Consider the following 15,926-nt stretch of genomic DNA (forward strand, 5'->3'; position numbering starts at 1 on the left):
CATATGTACTAATAAATTCTTGGATTACCTTGTGCTATTTAAAATGTAGGAAGGAAATGGGAGGCTCCTTTAAGTAAATGCCAGGGGGCTTCCTTTTCAAACACTAGGTAATCTGTGACTAGATGATCCTTTTCAATTATAAATCAATAGTTCTGGGATTAATGATGATCTCATCCTTCAAAAAAGAAGAAGATTGACAGGAAGAACTGTTCTCCTGATTCTCATCAACAAGGAAAAAGTAGTTTCTAAGGTGGGAATGATGGCAGTTTTGTAGGGTAGTCACTACTACCCCAATACCCAACTTGTAATACAGAAGAAAAGGAATAGTTGGACATTCATCTTCAATTTTGGGAGAGCAGACTTCAAAGTGTGAAAGAAAATATTTGCTGTTGTTATTCAAATCATTTTGCAGGCTTATTGACTCTAGCTAAGTCTAAATTTCCCAGGAAAGAAGGGAGGTCCAAAAGAATGAGATTCTGCAAACATAGAGAGGCAGTTCTAAGGAGGAGGAAAAGTCTCTTCTCTGAAGAAATTCATATAGACTGGCAGGGAATTCACACACCAACTTGGGTTTTACAAACATATATAGAAAAGTTGGAAGCAAAAGGGCAGGTCAGAAAATGACAATAAAGCCCTAGTGAGATGAAGGAACAGGACTAGAAGCCCCAAGGCTCATACTGGTTCAACATCACTTAGGAAAGTTAAGGATAACAGAAACTCTTTTTTCCAAACTATACTGGAGAAGACGGATTATCACAGAAGGCAGAGATGGAGCCACTGCTCAAGGACAGAGAGTAGGTGAAGGACTAACTCACCTTTGGCTTCTGCTATCTTTGCCAAGGAGAATAATCAACCAGAGAAGAAATGACAGAAAGTATATGTGTGGATACATATGTGTGTGTGTGTGTCACATGGATGCATACATGCATTATGTTTGGATATATACATAAACACAAACCAAGGATACATACAAAAGAAACTCAAAGCAGTTTTGGAAGGGAGGAAGCTGACAGGTTGGGGCATTAGGGCATGGGAAGGGAAGGGGTAGAACAAGGCTAGACCTGCATTCTAGGAAAATCACTTTGGCAGTTGTGTTAAGTGAGGCTTAGAAAGCAATGAAACCAAATGGACAGTTATTGCTTCAGGCTAGGAGGGAGAAGGAGGGCCTGAACAGGATGGTGGCCATGTGAGTGGTAGATGGAAGCTATGGAAATAGAAAAGACACAATCTGACAACCGGTTGGAGAGAGTAAGAAGTAAAAAAAAGACCCTGAAGCTGCAAACCCAAGTAACTAGAGAAGCTCAGAAGAGTAGTGAATTTAAGGTAAATATCATAAATTCTACTTTGAAGATTTTGTGACTGAGTGCCCACAGAACATCCGATTCAGAATTCCTCATAGATAGTTCCTAATGTATGATACAAGCATAGGAGGGAGACTAGGCTTAAAGTGAGTCAACCAAGTGATGTGACCCCCCCCCCCAAAACCATCCAATACAATCTTGTCCTCCAGGACACAGCTGACCATAGTCATGTTGTTCTTGCCCCCAGTTAGTTCAGATCTGAAGTATCATGTTTTGTTCTGGGGACAACATTTTAAGAAGGACAACGATGAAATGGCCAGCATTCAGAAGTAGCAGGGTTGGGAAAAATTATCAATCAGCTCACCAGTATTTTCTCCCAACTCTGTGCCTTTTCCCTGGCCATCTCCCATGGCTGAAATGCTCTTTGTCTATCTCCTGGCTCCCCCAACTCTCTTTAAGTCTCAGTTCAAGTCTTCCCTTCTACAAGAGACACCTTTCTCCCTTCCCCCACCAACCCTGCTAGTGCCTTCCCTCTGGGACAATCTCCTATTTACACAGACTATACCGGGCCTGTATCTGCTATTTACAAGGACAAGAACAATGTTTTCCCCTTTCTCTGTAACCCCACAACAGGTATAATACTGGAAGACTATTAGCTGATTAACTAAGGATTCAAACATCTAATGTACCCCGGATGCCAGGTTAGGCTCTGACAACACAAATGCAAACATAAAAGCAGTTCCTGCACTCTAGGAACTTCCATTCTAGCTGAAGGAGAAAATTGTCCATTTTGACACAAACAAAATAGAGACAAGATAATCTGGTCAACTGGGGAAGAGGCAAGCAGCTTGCAGGGTCCAAGGAAGCTTCAGATAGAAAGCCTCCACTATGAGTCTTAAAGAAAAGTAGGGATTGCTGAGGAGGGAGGACATTCTAGACTTGGGAGACAGCCAGGACAAAGGCATGAAGGCCCGAGATATCCTGTCAGGGATGAGCAGAAGCCCATTTGCTGATTGTATCAGAGTACGCATGGAAAACACCTGAAAAGGTGGATTCGTTGTGAAGGGTATTCCTTGTCAAAAAGAGAAATTCATATTGGATCCTAGAGATAATGGGAGATCAAGGAGTTTGTGGAGCAAAATGGTGCTATGGCCAGAGCAGTGCAGCTGCTGGGAGCATCAGGCTTTGGAGAGGGGAGAATCTCGGGGCAGGAAGATCAACTTAGGAGACAATTGCCCTGGCCCAGTGAGAAGAGAGGAGGGGAACCGATGTAATGTAGAGATAGTGTAAAGATGTAATGCCAAGACCTGGCAACTGATTGAATTTGTGGGATAAATGAGAAAGAGAAGCAGAGAATGACAACAAGCTGTGAACCTGGTCAGGCCAGGAAGAAGGTGGTGCTTTCAACAGAAAACAGAACAGAGAAGGCAAACTTTGAAGGTAAAGAGAAAGAGTTCAGTTACATGTTGACTTTGCCAAGTCTACAGCAGAGGTGTCAAACACATGACCCACAGCACTCTCAAAATGTAATTGGGAAATGGTAACAAAAAGAAAAAGAATACAACAGAACATATATAATGTGAACTGTGACTTTCTAATCAAACGCAGCCCACAGAGATTTTTATGTTTGAGTATGACACTCCTCCTGGTCAATAGAACAGCCAATAAATGTAGGCCATCATGATATATGAGGACAGGCTAGAGAAAGCAGAAAAGACTTAGGAAGGATATGGTCACTGCCTTTATATATTTAAGGAGATTAGATTTGTTTTGCTGTCTCAGATGGGAGTACTAGAAGTAATGGGCAGAAAGGGTAAAGATGCTTCTTGAGACCTGACAAGGGAAAAACGTCCAAAGGGCCCTGGGCTCTCTCCAATGGCAGTAGGCTCTTTCTCACAAAAAGGTCTCCAGGCAAAGGCTGGGCTGACAGCTTCTCAGCTAAGTTGCAGATGGAATTCGTGTTTAGGAATGGTCTGAGCTGCCTTTGGACTATTAAACATAGAAATTCTGTGATTCTTTGATACTTGAATTGTAATTAATAATTGTCCACCTAAATATAATCTTAAACTTTAAAGTTTACTCATCTTTACTCTCAGTTTTTGCATATTATTCCAATAGCTACCTTAGACCTGGCAAATTCAATTGAAACCTAATACTCACTATCTCTCCCCCTTCTAAAGGACCTAAAAGTACTATTTGCTCATGTGAAGATTTCAGGGGATCTGAACAATGTCCCTTTAACAATGTCCTCAATATACATGGTCCAGATATACATATCCCTGGGTATCTCAAATAACCAAATAAAGGAGGGGATGCACATGAAAAATGTCTTTTAAAACATAAATTTAGAACAACTGTAATTTCTTTTCCATAAGTTCTTACCAAGACTGCAGAGTTGGCTATGGTGGTTGCTGCAGGCTGCATTAAAGCTGGGGGCTGTTGGACTACCTGTGATTGTGGCTGTGGCTGGGGCTGTGGCTGTGGCTGGGGCTGGGGCTGGGGCTGGGGCTGGGGCTGCACTTGAGGCTGGGGCTGCTGTTGTGGCTGCTCAGTGGCTTGCTGGGTTTGTTGCTGATTGCTCTGTTGCTGCTGCATCCCTGTTTGCTGTTGGGCTCTCTGCTGTTCAGTCAAAACCTAGAAATACATGGAGAAAAATACTCTTCATTTCCCAAATAACTAATAAATCTGCTACGTTACAGAATAGTAGAATATCCCCATCACAGAAATCAATCTTTTCATCTAAGAAAGAAAAAAAAAAACGGACATTTCAGATGAAAGTCTAACGCTGGTTCTTCACTATAGAATCATCCCAAACAAGTATCTCTCTTCTTCAGTGTGCAACACATTGACTGTTAATATGAACAGTTAGGAGGTGCATCAATGGCTACTTTACCTTCTTCTCCTTAGCAATACGTTCGGCACGTAGGGAAGCAACATGAATTGGAGGCAGGGGCTTGTCGTAATTGATTCCACTAGAAAGAAGTAGAGATTTAAAGAAAAATTTCAGAGGAAAAACTGTTCCCTCTAACTGAGAACTGTTATGAATTCTGGGTCCCTACCTTTCAGCAAACACTGATGCATGTTTGGGATTCTTCTGGAAAGGATTCATTCCAAGTCTAAAAACCAAGCAGATATTGTTGCTGTTGCTTTTGTGGACATCAGCTGTTCTCCAGGATAAAAATGTCTAATTCCCTCAGTTGATCATCCCACAACATCACATCTCTCCTTCCTGGCCAAGCATCCTCTAGATTTATTTCAGCTTGTCGCAATCCTTCTGAGAATATGGTGCCCATCACTTCAAAGTCTTTTGGCAAACTATCTATTACTGATCCTTATTGAGCAACCGAAATCCCAGCTCTTTTTCAAGTGAATTGCCCTGAAGGTTCTATCATTCTATCCTTGCACCATTTATTCTTTGAACCTAAAGGCACAACTTGACATTCATGCCCATTAAGCTTCAATTTGTTAGCATTGTGCTCGGTTTCTGAAGTTCTTCTGGCCATGAACATGATCATCAGGGCAGTAGATAGCCTCTCCAATACTATGCACAAAGTGCAGATTGAAATAAGAATGCTCCCCCTTCGGGGGTCCAAGGAGAGATTTCACAGGGTCTTTTGAGCTCAGGTGGGAAAATATGATGACATTATCTTCACTGACCTCTAACTGAAATTAAAATTACCCTTAATTATAATTTTTTTTAAAAAAAATGATTCTGAGAAGATGTTATGGGGTTCACCAGACTGCCAAAGGGGCTCCAGAAACAAAAAAGATCCTAATCCCCTGACCTAAGACATTGATAGAAATGACGACCAGAGCAGAGGTAAGGACGAGATCTTCAGCCTTCTGCCAATGCCTTCCCTCCCATGGACACAGACACCTTAATCATCTTGTCTAGCAACAATATGTCTATAAAGCTGAGAGGAGCCCATTCCTTTTACCTGTTTGGAAGCCCTTCTCCCTTTCATTTCTCCCATCTCTCAGGCAGGCAGGCACACAGGCACACACACATACACACATCACACACATCACACACATTCCACACACCACCCATATGCACACTACTTACTATATACTACACACACACATCACATACATACACACTCCACACCACTCACACACTACATGCACATCATACACCACATATAAAAACTACTCACAAATACACCACACACCACATACACACACACACCACACACACAACATATACACATACATTGTCTAATATCTTCTAACACCCCCACCCTTGCCCTGGTATTCCTAATGGAAAAATGTGAAAGTTCTTGTGCCTGCAAACACTCCTATCTGCCAAGTCAGCTCACAAACACTGTTAATTAAATGGAAAAATAAAAAAAGAACAATCTTAAATAACTTACAGAGGCTTACTCAAGGGACTTCTTTTTCCTGCAATCATTTGTGCCACCTCAAAGTGATTGATATAAAGTTGGGTGCGGGTGGCACCTTCATCCTGGGTATAGACCTGGTTAGTGCGAAGTAGACGACTATTCTTGGTCTAAAAAGAAATGTAAGGGAAGGGTATGAACAATCATTCCCCCCAACATATTGTTTTACTTGTCTCATCATTTCTGGCCCAATGCACAAGGCTCTTAAACCCAAAACAAGTTTGCAGACTCTTCTGAAGACTAAAACACTGAGCTTCAAATCTTCTAAGGTCAATAGAACCAAGTTTGGAAGACCAACTCTGAAGGGGTAATATTCTCCAAATCTGAAAGTACCCCCAAAGGCACAGAAACAGATGGTCCCAAGTACAAATCACCTTCAAATGAGGACAATCATTGTTTATGACAAAGATGCTTGTGATCGTTGCAAAGAAGGATCCAACTGCTACCTAAATGTAACAGGGCAATGACTACAAGACACAAATATTACCTTCAGGTTCTATGAACAGAGAAATCACTGCCATGAGCAGAGTTCAGGCCCAGGTCCCCCCCACACACACACACCATCTTCTAAGCCCTCAGTACTAATAATTGAAGAACATACTTCCATGAACACAAGAGGTTATAATTTACTTCTCAGGTCTCTTTCCTCTAATTTGTCCTATATACTACTGCTAAACCACCTAAATCACTGCTGCTTTACAAACACCCCACTTCTGCTCAAATACCTCCACTGGTTCGCCACAGCTTCAGCCCTGCCATCAGGGCCCTGGCTCCAACATCTCTTTCCATCCCTACCTTGCATACACCTTTTGCTCAAACATGACCAGTCAACTCACTGTGCCCTTAACATCCCCCTGTGCATTTTTGCCTCAATGCTTCTTCCTAATCTCATGGTCTTTGAAAATATTTCTAACCCTTCTTTCTACATAAGCTCTACCCCTTCTTTAGCATCAGATTATATCCCACCTGATCCAAGAAGTCTTCCCAAATGACCCAGCCACATTCCTCCCCTCAACTGATAGCTTTCACTGGCTATACTGCCTATTTGGTACATACACAGACAGACAGATAACCATGGATTAATCATCTCTTTATGTATTGGCCTTATCTTCAAGTCAGAACTCACATCTTATTTAGCTTCATAGGTCCCTCAGGACCTAGGAGATGACCTTGCCCAGAGCAGGAACATCACAAACAGTACTTGCTGACAGACACACAGACAAATACACAAAATTCACTCAGACTGTCCAGAATGCTGATGAAGGCATTCCATAAAGAATAAAACATAGTCTGTATACCCCATTAGACAAATATAATTCCTGATTCAATGGATTGGATATAATGCAGGAAGTTGTTTGTGCTTGTTTAATGTAATACCATTAAACAAATATAACTCCTGATTCAATGGATTGGATGTAATACAGGAAGTTGTTTGTGCTTGTTTAATGTAATACATTACTAGCACAAGTATGACTCTATATTTAACTCAAATAATTATTTTTAAAACATCTGATAGTACCTACCTTACTGATGTTTTTGGACTTCTTTTTAGGGTTCCCTTCAAACATGAACTGTCAAATAGGGGAAAAAGCACTTAATATCAAAAAAGCACAAAATTTTATCTGTATCTTATTTTAAAAAGGGAATTATCAAGTTTAGAAAAATAGAAAGCAAAGCCAAGTTGGAGGTGTGAAGGTAGGAATTTCCAGAAATTTGTCCCCCAAAAAACTCCAAAAGCCATCAAATTACGACTAGCCAAAATTTAGAGCAGAACCCACAGAAAGACTGAGTGATACAATTTCCCAGTTCAAGACAACTTAGAAGATCTGCAGGAAAGGTCTGTTTCACCAGGACCAGGGGTTAGAAGGAGCCATAGTGCAGCCACAGCACAGCACAGCTGGGCCAGAGCAAATCAGCTCCAGCCTTCCAGGAACAGCCCGCGGGGCACCTGGGTCCCTAGGGGCACCTGAGTCTGTGGCAGAGGGAGTGGTTTCCAGACCTCTTGGCCCAGTAATCACCGGGGACAGCTTGAAGGGGCAGTGAGAGAACTCTGTGGCACCAGAGTGAGTACAGCGGCAGGTTTTGCAGTGAGAACCTGCAGTGGGAATTGGCGGAGTCACCCAGTACTTCCAGAGCTCTCTGCCCACAGTAAGGGAATCAGGGGAGACTACAGAGGTCTCTCTGTTATCCCTGGGGTAGAACTCTTCTGTTTGCCCACACTCAGGTCCAGGTTGCAGTCTGGGCCCCCATAATACCATCGCCAAACTGGGACCCTCCTCACAGCTCCAGGGCAGAGAGGTAGGCTTTTGGTCATCCACAGATCATAGAAAATTATTTTGGTCCCATGGAAGATCAAAATACACACTCAGAAGATGACAAAGTCAAAGCTTCTGAAACCAAAACCTCCAAGAGAAATAGGAAATGGACTTAGGCAATAGAAGAGCTCAGAAAAAACTTTGAAAACAAATAGGAGACGTAGAGGAAAAATTGGGAAGAGAAATGAGAGCGATGCGGGAAAATCATGAAAACAAAGGCAGCAGCTTGGTGAAAAGAAGAGAAAAAATAACATGTTAAAAACCAGTTTAGGCCAGATGGAAAAAACCCAAAAGGCAAATGAGGAAAAGAACGCCTTAAAAAGCAGAAATGGTCAGCTGGAAAACAAGATAAAAAAAGCTCTCTGAAGAAAATAACCCCTTCAAATGCAGAATAGAACTAAAGGAAGCTGATCGCTTTTTTGAGAACTCAGGAAGAAATAAAACTATAAAAAAATATATTAGAAGAAAATGTGAAATATCTCATTGGAAAAAAACAACTTACCTTGAAAACAGATCCAGGAGAGATAATTTAAAAATTATTGGGCTACCTGAAAGTCATGACCAGGAAAAGAGCCTAGACTTTATTTTTCAAGAAATAATACAGCAAAATTACCCTGAGATCATAGAAGCAGAGGGTAAAATAGAAATTGAGGGAATTCACTGATCGCCAAATTCCAAAAGAAAAACTCCCAGAAATATTATAGTCAAAATCCAAAACTCCCAAGTCAAAGAGAAAATATTAAAAGCTGTCAGAAACAAACAATTCAACCATTGTGGTTCTATAGTCAGGATCACACAGGAGTTAGCAGCATCTACATTAAGGGCTCATAGTGCTTGGAATATAATATTCTGGAAGGCAAAAGAGCTTGGTTTACAACCGAGAATTAATCACCCAGCAAAACTGAACATCCTCTTTCAGGGAAAAGATGGACTTTCAATGGAACAGAGGACTTTCCAACTTTCCTGTTGAAACAACCAGAGCTGAACAGAAAGTTAGATCACCAAGTACAGGACTCAGGTGAAGCACAGACAGGAAGGACTAATTATGAGGAACTTAATAATGCTGAACTGTATGTATTCCTGCATGGGTAGAAAATACTGATAACCCATATGAACTTTTTCATTTAAAACATCAGTTACAAAGAGCATATATAAGATACAGGAAGGAATTGAATATAATGGTATAATATAATATAAAAATGGAGTCAATGAGTGATAAAGGAAAGTGCTTGGAGGAAGGGAAAGGAGAGGAAAAAGGGGCTAAGATATTTCACATAAAAGAGTCAAGAAAAAGCTTTTGCAACAGACTGGAACAAGGGAAGGCAAGGGGGGGAAATGAATGAGCTTTCATTCTCATCAGAAATGGCTCAGAGAGGAAATAACATACCCACTTAATAGGATATAGAAATCTATCTTACCCTAGAGAAAAATGAGAGGAAAGGGATGGTCTAAGGGGGACAGGGGAGAGGGGGGAGTAAAGGGGGAATAAGATAGAAGAGAAGGAAGATTATGGGAGAGGGTACTCAGACACAACACACTTCTGAGCAGGGTCAGGGTGAAAGGAGAGAGAGAGAATAGAATAAATGAGAGTGGGAAGGAACAAAATGGAGGGAAATATAACTAAGTAAGAATGATTGTGGGAAAAAATATCAAAGTAACTTCTCTAGTGGACTTATGATAAAGAAGGTAACTCATCCCAAAGACAGAGTTGTTAGAAATCTGAACACAGACTGAAGTCCACTTTTTTTCCTCTCATTATTTTTGAGGTTTCTCTAGCTTATGCAGGGAGAGGGAGGTTTATGTTTATTTTCACAAAAAAAGAATTATAATAATATAAAATAAAGCATAAAAGAAAAAATGAAAAATAAAAAATAAGAAGTATTCTGTGATAATCAATTGGCTATATGGAATTTATAATAAAGTGTAATGCCATTAGTATTATTATTTTCAAATTGTGGAATAGAATCCATTATTTCAATAAAATGCTTAATAAAGTTAAAAACACATAAAAACAATTTGCAGACAAGAGAATTTTTTTGTAATCTTATCTATTTCACAGTCAAATATTCTATGGGTAGGTTTACTTCTATGTAATATTCACTAATGTGTATATATTGCTTTAAGATTTGCAAACACTTTACAAATACTGTCTCATTTAAGCTTCATGACAATCTGTGAAACAGATGCTTTTACATTCTCAATTTGCAGATGGGAAAGCTGAGGCTGAACCAGGTAAAGTGCCTGGCCCAAAATCATCTAGCTAAGTGTCTCTGTGTTTGGTTTTGCATTGGATCTTCCCAACTCCAAATGCAGCCCTAGGTGCATCCATTGACAACAAAATCTCCCTCCCAAAACAAAATGAGAACCCCCAGCTATTACCAACTCTTGCTGCTCTTGCAGCCTAGGAGAGGAAAAGGGTTATTCATGTAAATATTTCTGTAAGAACTGAGACATAGGGCTGGGGCAGAGCCAAGATGGGAGAGAGAAGCCAGGACCTTCCTTAAGCCTTTCCAGATTTCCCTCAGAAACAACACTGATCAAGCATCTAAGCAGATTATAAAGAAACAGAACTAAAAAAAGAACAGAGGGGAGCATCTTCCAACAAGGTCTGTCTCAGGTGGAGCAGGAGTATGACCAGGGAAGGGAACAGAAACCCAGAGAATCAGGGGCAGGGACCAGTCAGCGGCTCTTGGCTACAGAAGAGATCTGTGGAAGCGGCCCCAGGAGTCACAGCTCAGCAGGCCAATGGCACTGCAAGCTAGCTGAGAGTGCTCCAACACAGGTACCCCCAACCCCACCCCGTCCACCCAACTAGGCAGGACTGCAAATCCCAGTGAGCAAGCTGCTGGTGTTCTCAACAAAGAACATCTGCAAATAGACCCTCCCCTAATACAAGAAGCTTGGGACTGTAGGAGACTGTTGAGGGTCACAGGTAGGTCCTCTCGCCCATGTACATCAATGGCCTACTTACCTGGGTCAGCTCTCTGGATCTTCCCATCTGTTCCCTGTCTTTTGGCACTTTCTGAAACACTGCATGGGAGTGCTAGTCTAAGGAAGTAAACTTTTATTACCTGCTGTCCATGAGCATTGTTTGACTGGTAATTAGAGAATGCCACAGGACTGGGAGTAAAGAAGGGTATTTAAGCTTGCTTTCAGGTAAACAAATGGAGAACTTGCCATCTTTGTCTCCCACCTCTTCTTCAATGTTTGCCTAAGCTGGACTGAGTCAAGTAATAGGTTATGAGTGAAGTATAAGTTAGCCAGCTGGCATACAACATGGGACAATACTCAGTTAACAAAATTCAGAATGAATAAGAAAGATCAGAAAAAAAGCCAGAACTATAGAAAGTTACCTTGGAGTTAAGGATGAGCAAAACATCATATCAGAAGAGGATGGCAGAAAGAGTATTACATATGAACCTGTAGAGGAGAATATGAATTGCTTTCCAACCCAAAGAGTCTTCCTAGAAGAGCTCAAAAAGAATTTTGAAAATCAAGTAGAAAATTGGGAAAAGGGGGCAGCTAGGTGGCATAGCGGATAAAGCACCGGCCTTGGAGTCAGGAGTACCTGGGTTCAAATCCGGTCTCAGACACTTAATAATTACCTAGCTGTGTGGCCTTGGGCAAGCCACTTAACCCTATTTGCCTTGCAAAGAAAAAATTGGGAAAAGTAATGCAAGAGAAAGTCAACATTTTGCAAAAGGAAGCACAAAAATTGACTGAAAACAAACTTTAAAAATACAATTGGGAAAAAAATACAATTGGGCAACTGCAAAAACAAATAGAAAAAGATAATAATTCCTTTAAAAATAGAATTGACCAGATGGAAACAGAGATGCAAAAGCTAACTAAAGAAAATAATTCCTTGAAGAACAGACTGGGACTAGTAAAGGTTAATGAATACGAGGCATCAAGAAATAGTCAAGGAAAATCAAAAAATTGAAAAATATAAGAACATGTAAAATATCTCACTGGAAAAACAACTGACCTGGAAAACAAATCCCGGAGAGATAATTCAAGAATTATTGAACTACCTGAAAGCCATGATCAAAAAAAAAAAAAAGCCTGAACAACATCTTTCAAGAAATCATCAAGGAAAATTGTCCTGATATCCTGATATCCTAGAACCAGAGGATAAAATAGTCATTGAAAGAATCCACTCTTGAAAGGGATCCCAAAATAAAAATACCAAGGAATATTGTAGCCAAATTCCAGAATTATAAGATCAAGGCAGCCAGAAAAAAGCAATTCAAATATCAATGAGCCAAGTCAGCATTTCACAGGACTTAGCAACATCAACATTAAAGAATCAAAGGACCTGGGAAATGATAATCCAAAAGGCAAAAGAGGATCTTGGGGTTAAAACCAAGAATCAACTACCCAGAAATATTGAATATACTCTTTCGGGGGGAAAAAATGGACATTTAACAAAATAGCTGGCTTTCAAATTTCCCTGATGAAAAAACCATGAAGAGAAAATATGATTTTCAAATAGGAGATTCAAGAGATACATAAAAAAGTAAACTGCAGAAAAGAAAAAGTCTATTATTCAATTAGATTAAACCAGTTACATCCCTACACACAAGGAAGATACTCATAACTCTTGAGGGAGTATACTTAGACTGAAGATATAGACATAAGTTGATTTTGATGGAATGATTTAAAAAAATTTTTAAAAAGGGGTTGTTTGGGGCAGCTAGGTGGCGTAGTGGATAAAGCACTGGCCCTGGAGTCAGGAGTACCTGGGTTCAAATCCGATCTCAGACATTTAATAATTACCTAGCTGTGTGGCCTTGGGCAAGCCACTTAACCCAGTTTGCCTTGCAAAAAAACCTAAAAAAAGAAAAAAAAGGGATTGTTCTAGGATGGTAGGAATGGGGTAAATTATATCACATGAAGAGGTGCAAAGGACCTATTACAATAGAGAGAAAGAAGGGAGGGGGTGAGAATTGTTTAACTCTTACTTTCATTAGATTTGGTTCAAATATACTCAGTTGGGTTTAGAAATATATCTTATCCTTCAGGTAATAGGAAGAGAAGTGAGAGAAGAGAAGGAAGGGTTGATAGGAAGGAGGGGAAATAAGAAAGGGGAAAGAAAAGGGAGAAAATAGACCGGGGGGGGGGGGTACACTGAGGAAGGCAGTAGTCAGAAGCAAAACACTGGTGAGAAGGTAAAGAGTAAAAGGAAAAAGACAAATACAGAGAAGAGATAGGATGGAGGGTAAATTATAATTGTAAATATGAATGGGATGAATTCTTCCATAAAATGGGAGTGGATAACAGAATGGATTAAAAATGAAAATTCTATAATTTGTTGTTTACAAGAAACATACGTGAAGCAGAGATATACACAGAGTAAAGGTAAAATACTGGAGCAAAATAGATTATGCTTCAGCTGAAGTGAAAAAAGCAGAGGTAGTAATCCTTATCTCAGACAAACCAAGAAAAAAATAGATCTTATTAAAAGGGATAATAAAAGAAATTACATCTTCCTAAAAGGCACCATAGACAATGAAGTAATTTCAATACTAAACATATACACACCAAGTTAAATGAGTTATAGGAAGATATAGAGAGCAAAACTATACTGGTGAAGGCTCTTAAAATCTCTCAGAATAAGATAACTCTAACCACAAAATAAACAAGAAGAAAGTTAAGGAGGTATATAGAATTTTAGAAAAGTTAGATATGAAAGTTAGAGAAAACTGAATTAGGGACAGAAAGGAATATAGTCTTTTTAAATTGACCATGTATGTATTAGGGCATAAAAACCTCACAATCAAATGCAAAGACAGAAATATTAAATACATAATTTTCAGATCATAAAGGGTCATGGAAAGATAGGCTAAAAATTAATTAGAAACTAAATTAGAAAATGAATGGATCAAACAACAAATATGTTATTCATAATTTCATACAAAACAATGACAACAATGAGATAACATACCAAAACTTGTGGGATACAGCCAAAGCAGTTATTAGGGAAATTTTATATCTCCAAATGTTTACATGAATAAAATAGAGAAAGAGGAAATCAAATGAACTGGGCATACAATTAAAAAAAAAACTAGGAAAAGGACAAATTAAAAATCTCCAATTAAATACCAAATTAGAAATTCTGAAAATCAAAGGAGAGATTAATAAAATCGAAAGTAAGAAAACTATTGAATTAATAAAAAGTAAAGCTAAGCATTGGTTTTTAAATCTTTGTATAACTTGATTTTTAAAAAATAGAATGAAAAAAATCCAAATTATCAGTAACAAAAATAAAAAGGGTAAATTCAAAACCAATGAGGAGGAAATTAAAGTAATAATTTGGATCTATTTTGTCCAACTCTACACCAATAAATTTGGCAATCTAAGTGAAATGTATAAATATTTACAAAAATAAAAATTGTCCAGATAAACAAATGAGAAATAGAATACTTAAATAATCGCATTTCAGAAAAAAGAAATTGAACAAATCATCAATGAACTCCTTTTTTTTCCTCTTGTTTTTTGCAACCAATGGAGTTAAGTGACTTGACCAAGGCCACACAGCTAGATAATTATTAAGTGTCTGAGAACAGATTAGAACTCAGGTCCTCCTGACTCCAGGGCTGGTGCTCTATCCACTGCATCACCTAGCTGCTCCTACCATCAATGAACTTCTAAGAAAAAAAATCACAATTCTAAATTCTACCAAACAGTTAAAAAAGCAATTCATTCCAATTCTATATAAACTATCTGAAAAATTAGTTGAGGGAAGAGTTCTGCCAAATTCCTTCTATGACACCAATATGACACCAATAAACCAGGAGAGGTCAAAACAGAGAAAGAAAAATATATACCAATTTCCCTGATGAATACTGATACAAAAATTTTAAATAAAATATTAGCAAAGAGATGACAGCAAGTTATCTCTAAGCTAAAAACACCATGATTAGGTAGGATTTATACCAGGAAATCAGGGTTGGTTCAATATCAGCAAAACTATTAGAATAAGTGACCATATCAATAACAAAATCAACAGAAATCATATAATTATTTCAATAGATGATGAAAAAACCTTTTGACAGCACCCATTCCTATTTAAAACACTAGAAAGCATAGGAAAAAATGATAAGCAGGATCTATCTAAAACCATGAGAGAACATTATATGTAATGAGGATAAGCTCCAAGCTTTCCCAATAAGATCGGGGTAAAACAAGAAGGTCCATTAGAAATGTAAGCTATAATTATACCACCTCACACTTCTCAGTCTGGCCAATATGACCAGAAAGGACAATGATCAATGTTGGAAGAGATATGGGAAATCTGGGACATTAATGCATTGTTGATGGAGCTGTGAACTCATCCAACCTTTCTGGAGAGCAATTTCGAATTACACCCAAGGGCAATAAAAATGTGTATACCCTTTGCAATAGCACTACTAGGGGCTATATCCTGAAAAAGATTATAAAAATGGGTAAAAATATCACTTATACAAAAATATTCATGGCAGCTCTGTTTGTGGTGGCAAAGAATTGGAAATCCAGTGAATGTCCATCAACTGGGCAATGGCTGAACAAATCATGGTATATGGATGTCATGGAACACTACTGTTCTATTAGAAACAAGAAGGGATGGGAATTCAGAGAAACCTGGAAAGATTTGCATGAACTGATGCTGGGCGAGATAAGCAGAACCAGAAGAACACTGTATACCCTAACAGCAACATGGAGGTGATGATCAGCCTTGATGTACTTACTGATTCCATCAGTGCAACAATCAGGGACAATTTGGGGCTATCTGTAATGGAGAAAACCATCGATACCCAAAGAAAGAATTGTGGAGTTTAAACAAAGACCAAAGACGATTACCTTTAATTTTTAAAGAAAGTTATCTTATTATACAATTTTCCTATCTCTTATACTTTATTTTTTCTTTA

At 39.0% G+C, this 15,926-nt stretch overlaps 1 protein-coding gene across 3 annotated transcripts in view; it reads right to left on the reverse strand.

Annotated features, from left to right (window-relative positions):
- The window catches only part of LOC141501327 (E1A-binding protein p400-like), a 143,763-nt gene that overhangs the window by 18,171 nt on the left and 109,666 nt on the right, over positions 1 to 15,926 (reverse strand). For all 3 annotated transcript variants that reach the window (XM_074205220.1, XM_074205222.1, XM_074205221.1), the window contains exons 42-46: positions 7,225 to 7,272; positions 5,675 to 5,811; positions 4,361 to 4,417; positions 4,195 to 4,273; positions 3,684 to 3,935 (exon numbers count right to left, since the gene is read on the reverse strand). In XM_074205220.1, coding sequence (XP_074061321.1) covers positions 3,684 to 3,935; positions 4,195 to 4,273; positions 4,361 to 4,417; positions 5,675 to 5,811; positions 7,225 to 7,272 — 573 coding nt within the window. The remainder of the gene's footprint in view (positions 1 to 3,683; positions 3,936 to 4,194; positions 4,274 to 4,360; positions 4,418 to 5,674; positions 5,812 to 7,224; positions 7,273 to 15,926) is intronic.

Source organism: Macrotis lagotis, chromosome X (genome assembly GCF_037893015.1).
Source record: "Macrotis lagotis isolate mMagLag1 chromosome X, bilby.v1.9.chrom.fasta, whole genome shotgun sequence".
In the NCBI taxonomy this organism is placed as follows: domain Eukaryota; kingdom Metazoa; phylum Chordata; class Mammalia; order Peramelemorphia; family Peramelidae; genus Macrotis; species Macrotis lagotis.